We start from the raw sequence: 8,566 nt of genomic DNA on the forward strand, positions 1-8,566 counted from the left end.
CAGCGCCGCTCAGTGTGTAAGCTTCAAAGCAGCGTGCCTTTTGAACACCTTGACAAGCAGCACGAGCTGCATTATACCGTGCAGTCGGAGTTGCACACGGCGTCCTTTTCAGTGGAAAAAGTGAGCGATGCAAGCGCGTGGCAGTTCTTTACATCACTCCTGATTGTCGTAATCAGAAATTCAACCTCAAGTGACAGTTACTGAGTGCGTGTGGGTTGATTGGAGAGCTTTGATTGAATGTGAAATAAACAAGGTCTCCCACAGTGCACCACAAAGGCCATTAAATGATCTTTATGAGGAGGACCATCAAGGCTTTGATGGCTTTGTGCCGGGCATGAAAGTGCTTTTTGCATTTGGTCTCTTAGTTCTCTCTCTCTCTTTATCATTCGCTCGCTCTGTCTCTCCTCATTTGTTTATTTGCCATTGCTATTATTTATCTAGCCACTATTCCGTCCAGCCATTGATGTATCTATTACAGCGGCAACCATCGATTGTTTTTCCTTATCATTTAAGTTTCAACATAGGTTTTTTTAAAAGACCCATATTTCTTTTTTCACATCCTGAGGTTATGGCTTCAAAAAGCTTCTTCTTTTTCAACCCAATACAATGCTAATATAATAAGAAAATAAAAACGAAGAAAAAGTAGCATAATAGCTTTATATATTTTTAAGCAATTACCAAATGCATGTTATTATTTTTGTTGAAAATGTACCTAAATTATTAATCAGTTGTCGAGATATTGGACCCATTTCAAGTGATAATCAATCAATCCATCAATCATCAATACGTTGTGTTTTTGTTGCAGTTTAAATATGTAACGATCCATTTGTTTTCCATCCATCCATCACTGTAACAACTTGTTTGCAGGGCGACCACTAACGACAATGTCCGTTATTGATCGTCACTTATTTTATTTTCTTAAATGAAACGTTAAAACAATAGTAAAACAAATGACATTCACCATTTCTTAGAGGCCACGTTCATGTATCCGTTTCATGTTGCATCTTTTTAATAGTCAACACCATTAAGATATGAAGTTAACTGTCATACATGAGAAAGAGCGACGGCATTCAAACAGCTGGACCCAGGGACTGTTTGTCTTTTCTGCTTGCAAATGGACTGCAAAGATAACTAAAGTTAAAGAACAGGCGCCACTGAACTATCTGTTGATATAATAATCGCTTTTTGCAATTCTGCTCATGTTCCATTTTTCAAACCCGTGGCTTGTTCTCTATCTGTCCCTGCATCTACCATTTAACTTTGTTCTCTCTATCACAGTCGCCAACAGTCTGTCTTTCTATCTAAAACTCCGAAGTTAAACTGATTGAATTAGTGATACGGATCGACACAGCTCCCTCTGTAAAATAGAATGGAACTTTATGTCTGGCCTATTATTCTCCCCGCAGTCATTTATTACAGCCGCATGTTTTTCTGACAGTTTAATAGAGAATGATATTGGACACATGCAGGGCTGGAAACTGGTGAATGTGAACGCTGTCATGCCACGGGAAGTTGGGCGCCAGAAAGCATCAAAGAGTCTAGAAGAAAGCCACATCACACCAGTCACTGACATCAAGGGATGGCCCCATTTACAGTTAGCTTTCACTTTGCTGCTTCATCAAATAACAAAACAAGGTGCATTTCATTGGCCTCCTTGATTGATTTGTTTTCTTCTTCCTCCTCCTTCTCTCCATATTCCATTTATGTGTTGCTGTTCCTTTCTCTTCGCCACATCAGCACGATGGTTTCGGCAAAATAAGTTGTCATATCCCCCTACTCAACCTTGCACTAGACACTTGTTTACTCCGGAGAATGAGGTGTGTGATGAAAGCCAGCTTCCTCTGAGAAAATTGGCTGTCGACAGCCACCTCATTTCCCTCCCTCGAGTTGATAACATGCAGCGTTCCCTATCACACCTGTCTTCATAGTGCTAGCAGGGGTGAGCTGACAAGACCCTCTCTGATCTAGGTGGGAGGGAGGGAGGTGCATTGTCCCGGACTCCTTTGACAAAAGTGTCTTGTAAGACTTTCCTTTTTATACATCTAAGACTGGTTTTAGTCTTATATCTGTTTAAACTTGAACTTGTCCAGGCCTCAACTTGAAATTAATTATCAGATATCTACTTTTGAAGAGCTCCTACAAATATGTGTGGCCCTTAAAAGTACATTATAGTTGTGAATACATGTTCTGATATGTGGTATGCCAGATTTAAATGATTGAGTTTTTTCTTTTGTTAAAGGTTTATTTGAATAACGTTGCCGAGGATGTCAAGGTCACTGTTGATATGTTCAGGAACCTTGGTGAAAGGGTGTACAAACAGCTAAGACATAACACATGTATAAATGGATCTGAATTATGTCGTCAAAATGGTATGACCTTTTCCGAGAAGGTCTACCCTCTGTCATTCTTTGTATCTTTGTTAAGTGAAACCATGTCCATGTATCCTTCATACTATTTTATAAAGCCCTGGTGTGAAACAAGTCTTGCCAACAGCAAGTTGCTCAGCAGGCTCATGCACCCTGTCCCTTTCTATTGACTGATTTAAGCAGCGATCGCAATATAAAACTGACTTCATATTTAGTGTTAAAAACATCTTGCCTCGTAGTTTATGGGTATCAATGAAAAGTACTAATTTTGTAATTGATGGCATCTGCACAACAATACATCAATGATATATTATGTGAGATAGAATAGTGTGTTTTTCACCAAGCGTGCTGAAACTGGAAGCACCGTGGAAGACAGAAGGAAACTAGAGCAATCTATGCACACTTGCTGTGCATCAGATAGCTCCAGTTAGCTGTGCCTGTACGAGCCAGATTTCAGGCGGCCCATCCGTCTTCAGCCAATTACATCAAACATTACCTCAACAAGCTAAACCTTCCATAATTAGTCTGCAGACAATGCGTGTGACACCTTACCTTGCCGACATATTGATGGTCATTTCCTGCGTATTCCTCGAGCAGGAAGAATTGATTCCACATCCATCCACGCTTGGACCGCTGGAGAACTCTCCCATCACTGTCTGGCATCCCAAACAGATTCCCAATATTCCCAGGTGTGAAAGGCAGGGCCGTACTGGGCCACAGGATAGAGAGCATCAGAAGGAGCAGAACCTGATTGGTTATCATGGTATCCAATCAGCTGGGGAATGTTCTTGAGGACTTCGTTGTTAGTATTGTAATGAGCTTCGGATAGGATGCACACTGGAAGGCAGTGTCAACAGAACAGACATTGTATTCCTCAATTTGATGTCCTTTATATCCCTGTGAAAAGAGAAACACAAAAAGAACATTCACCACATGGATGTATCTACTTTCCATCGGGCTGTAATCCCAGCAGTGTAGAAGAAGAGAACTGACTGCATACTCAAGGTCAACACGTATTTACACAGTATGCCATTGTCGTCTTTCAATCTGTGCTTGCAGGGCAGCTAATTATTTAATCAGCAAATAGGTGGCGTGTGATTGAAGGATATCCTAAAAGTGTTGATTCAGTGATTGGATTTGTATCAACTCAAAGGGAAACTACATGTTCAATACCAATTCAAACCTATTCCTGCAGGAATCATTGAGTGAAACAAATAAGAAATAATGACTGCATTGTAAATAATGTATCATCAACAAGCTGCAATCACCACAGTGCCTTTGTCCAATTAAGTTAACTCACTGCGGCTTCATCTCCCCGGCGTCACTCTGTGTCCTTGTGTTTGAGCAGTAAAAGACTGAGCAGCACTTCACTAATTATAAGTTGCATTGCTGATGTTTGGCAAACAATGCTTCACAGTGTGTGGGTATATTTGAATAGCAGAACACAGGCATCTCGAGAAGCCCGTTGCTCCTGACATGAGCAATAGGTATCACTTGAAAACACCCGACTCAAACTCACTTTTTATTTTTATTATCCGCTTCTCGCTCATTCAGTTATAACGCTGCAGTGATCAGAGGCATTGTCCTTCAAAAGATATATCCCTTTCATAGCCTTCCTAGGGCTGCACAATTTATCAATACAAAAATGTAATCTTAATATATTTGTTGGTAACTCCCATTTTGTTTGTGCACATAGTAGCAATCTGTGGATTATTCCATACATTTGTATTCCCCAAATATGAAATGATGTCTCCAAAGAAACACATAACCAAAACAGCCCCGTGCATCTCTTTGAATGTGAAGGCAGTGTGTGTTATGCGTAGCTTTCTCCTGATACTTCACTCAGACGGTGTCTCCACAAGGACTCATCCTGATAGGTAATTTGGGTGTGCATGCATAATAGATGGCCTTTTGGAAGCTAATCCTCATACATCTTGCCTCTCTTTCTAAAAGAGCCCATTTAGTAGGATTCCCGTATTAAGGCTACGAGTACCAGAGTTATCCTGACAGAGCTCACTGTGTACCCCGGGGAATGCTGGGTAAAGGCACATGCTCGTTAAGCAATCCCTCTGCTTTTTGTTCAGAGCTCTTCAATAAGGACCGCATTGTCAGTGGAACTATTCACTTCGATAAAGCGCCTGCTTCTGTCCATGAACAAATTAGTGTTATGGTTCAATTGATGAAAGTGAAGTACGGCATATAAATTAATGTACTTATTTGAATAGAATATCACATGAGCTAATGAGATCTCAACGTAACACATGTTTCATCTGCTCCTTCTTAGTCACTTGAATCTGTTTAATCAGCAATCATATTCAAGTGTTCAGAATACTTTTCCACTGAGTTGGTTAAAGTTTGAAATTGATTGCCATTAGGACTTTTGAACATGTAGCTTCTCGAGGTTCCAAATAAAGCAGTTACCGTTCAGTCATGTATAATCAAGATGACGTATTACAACAGGGTGTCCTTCTCTGGCACCACAGCGTAAATTACAATATTGTCAACGTACTACTTCAGCAGGGAAAGGGATACAAAAACAAAATATACGGCGTTACAAATTGCTGATCCCTGCTACATTTTTATGATATTTTCCTGTGCATGCCCATGACGTGGCTCGAGTGTGACATGTGCATTTTCCGAAATCAGGAAACGCCGCCTTGCAATTAATCTACTCTGATGCTTGTGATTGCATTTTCTAATTATCTTTCCAGCCTGTCCTTGAGTTTTAATAGCATTCTGGATATTAATCTTTGATGTGGTGTGCCTATTAAGCATTAGAGCTAGTGTGTCTTTTCAGAATTATTCCAAACACCCCATTAAAGGATGAGTGAGCATGCTGAATACGTGCCAGATCCTATAGACTCAAGCTGAGTTATCTCCACTCAGTCAGCCTATTAACAATTTGGGGTTTATTAAAAGAAAGTTATTTATGATTACATTAAGTCGCAGACAGCTTATATGGCTCGGTATTAAAAAACAGAGATGTAAAGTGACAAAATGGTTAAATATGCTTTTAAAAGTGTTTCTAGGGTTGTTATTCTTAATCTTGGCCGAGGCACTTTCTGGCGAGAGCTCCGCTGTGCTCCATTTCTGTAATCTCCAAAATTATACATTCTTTTTTTTGCTGAATAAGAATATCTTTGATCAGATATAAACTAGTTGTTCATCAGGATATTCTTCCTAGAAAAGCAAAGACATTACTCTGTAATAATTTAAATGCATCCCAAAACGGAACATCCAAGCTTCCCCACACACTTTAAACTGAGCACTGCAACTAAGCATTTTTATGGCTTTCCTGACTTTAGGAGGACAATAATTATGTGCTGCACACCTTTGCTAGAGGTCTCGCATGCATACTAAGTGGATAATCCTCTATACATGGGATAATATAAACACCTAAAGTGACCATCTGTTTTCTGCGTTGCTGCAACCTTTACCACAGGGAGTAATATATCGCACTGTTTATGTGTTTTAACGGTAAACTGCACTTTCAACCAGAATGTACTGAATACTGTACATTTAGTTCACTGACATTAAATTGCATGAACATAATTAAATACGCATTCCATTGTTATGGTGTGTGCACATTAGTGTAGGAGCGAACACCTCTTGAACCGAGCAAACCAAGAGACACACATAAAACACACCTGTATACACAAATACAGACTGAATAAGGGCGGGACGACATATTTAACCGCCTATCATCCAAAACCTGACTACACGCATATTTAAAATGGCTGGCATTGAAAAACTGTGTAGGGTTAGTTTAGCTGAATAATTCAACAAGTGACCATGACAATACAAACAGACGCAGGTACATTCATTGGGAAAAGGAAACATAAAATGGAGAGAGGGCAAAGCAGGGTTGCAAGGTCACAAAACTGCCGCCATGATAAGTGTTGAGCACTCGTACCTTTATCCGACAACAGGATGTACGGCTGGTAAATACAGCATGTCTGCACTGACCAACACTAACGGTACATGTGAGGTGGGTGCACAAAAAAAAGCATTTTGTGATTGGCAGTTTGAGTAGCTCCAGTGATTGCTTGCTGGTTTGTCAGAGCAGCACGGACATCGTGTGCATCTATCATGAGACGCAGCACCTGTGCAAACCTCCACTTGGTGGAGCCCTAGACCTTCACAAGGCTGCTGCAGTCTCTGGAACACCACAGCAAGCTTCACTCGTGTTTTGAAATCCTCTGAGCAATTTTTGTGATACAGTGCACACTTCCTCGTTGAAAGCTTCTTTGAAAATCAGCGAGGGCCTTTTCTCTTGAAAAGGGCGTGTTGACGGTGAAGATACTTCATTATGGAGAAGAAAAAAAGCCTATTTCATGATTGCTTTTGAAGGCGTTTTAACAAGGTAATAATATATAACTTCAAACAACTATGAAAAGGACATTATTTTCAGGGTAGCATAGCCGCATCACAATAAATTACACACTTCAACAACATCAAAAGAATATAATGATGCTGGAATAATAAAAACTGGCTAGAATCTCCAGTCCATTGTTTTGAGAGAATGCATATTTCCTCCTCTCTGTTCACGTCCGCTCGATTCCTCACTAACACAGCTTGTATTTTCATCCTTTAGAAGCAGCATTGTGAATGCTCATGAGATGCCGTGGGGGGAAATACATGTCCACCTCTTTTCTTTTTAACACTGAAAGGTCACTCCTTATCTGACAATAATTCAGGGAGCGTGTTAGTGGCTAATTTGCACTAAACAGTAATGGCGTTACATGGGTGGCCCGGTGCACATTCCAACACCCCGATACATCCCTTTGGTGCCTGTAAAGCTGTCTGAGGGTGTGAGGCAACACACCCCGGGACTACACACGAGAGAAGGAGAGTAAGGGTGGATTACGTCTGTGCTGTGGAGGATATGAGCATGTACATACTCGGCAACACTGTTGGCGGCTCCGAACACCATGACGGACACTTCCATGCGTTTTTAGAGATAGGAATGGTACAGTGCCTCTCCATCAAATCTGCCAGGAGCACATCACGCGTCTGATTCGCCCTCACTGCATCCCAGCAGAAACACACACACCGACACTTAAGCAGGTGTACGCACACTTGCAGACAATATTTGACATAGTCACAATCATTCATCTCATGTACACATGACCATGGCTCTCCGTCGCTGCACGTTATCGAGTTAGACAAGCACTGAGTTGGATGAAGCGCTTTTGGTTTTAGTTACAAAGTTAAGCTTATATTTAGAAAAGCACACATGTACACATTATATAATTCCCACAATAAAGTGACATATGTTGTGTTATATACTGTCTGACAGGTGTCACAGGCTTACTATTTTTTAAAGAATAATACAATGGGGGTAATTTCTAGGATTGTCAGGCATCCTCATTAATCTCAAAGTTGAAATGTGTCTAAACTATTTTGAGCCTACTTCCACGTACACTTTGTTCCTCCATATTCCAGCACACTGCACATACACAAATGATGAAGACATTCAAGATTAGAGTTTTGAACAGAGAGTCTAGTCGGTCCCCAGTTCAGCCGACGGAGCGTTTATAAACCTCTTTGAAGTTGCAACTCTTCTTTTCCACGAGACCTCCACACCGCTGCGTAAGTGTAGCTTTGCCACAGTGCAACACAAAGAAGCACCTCATCCCTTGGAGTCTGGAGGCAGGCAACATACAAACACACCCCTAAACATTAATCAGCACAAAAAAGAAGCCGTTACCTTTTCCTTGATTGTCACAGCTTAGCATCCATCTGTGTCGCTGAGGGATCGGCACTGTGTTCCTACTCCTTAGCAGTGCTTAGCGCTGGAGAATATGACTCCTCACGGCACTGCTTACATTCCAAGACTGACAACAGCACAGCTGGTGTGAATGTGTATGGGAGTGTGTGTGTGTGTGTGTGTGCAACAGAGAGAGAGAGAGTCTACTGCCTGCGCGCCTCCCTCACTCTATACTCGTCTCTTTCTCTCTGCCCTCCCTCGCTCCATTTCTCCTCCCCGCTCTCTGGCTTCTCTCCCTTTCCTCCTCTCCACTTTCTTTCTATCATCTCCTCTCTCTCTCTCCTTTCTCTATGTCTCTCTTTCTATGTCCCTCCCTCCCCCTCATCCCCTCCCCTCCTCTCCCTCTTTCTATCTCCTCCTCTCTCTTTCTCTCGCAGTGCATCACTTCTGGCGGTGGATGTCACCGAGGCTGAAGCTGAGGCGACTCTGC

The 8,566-nt window shown here is 41.5% G+C and overlaps 1 protein-coding gene across 1 annotated transcript in view; it reads right to left on the reverse strand.

Moving 5' to 3' along the window:
• cdh10a (cadherin 10, type 2a (T2-cadherin)) overlaps positions 1-8,349 on the reverse strand; it is a 28,272-nt gene extending 19,923 nt beyond the window's left edge. The window contains exons 1-2 of the mRNA XM_034109168.2: positions 8,077-8,349; positions 2,919-3,263 (exon numbers count right to left, since the gene is read on the reverse strand). Of these exons, the coding sequence (XP_033965059.1) occupies positions 2,919-3,128 (210 nt within the window). The 5' untranslated portion in view covers positions 3,129-3,263; positions 8,077-8,349. The remainder of the gene's footprint in view (positions 1-2,918; positions 3,264-8,076) is intronic.
• Between the last annotated feature and the right edge of the window lie 217 nt (positions 8,350-8,566).

This window comes from Pseudochaenichthys georgianus, chromosome 20 (assembly GCF_902827115.2).
Source record: "Pseudochaenichthys georgianus chromosome 20, fPseGeo1.2, whole genome shotgun sequence".
NCBI lineage: Eukaryota > Metazoa > Chordata > Actinopteri > Perciformes > Channichthyidae > Pseudochaenichthys > Pseudochaenichthys georgianus.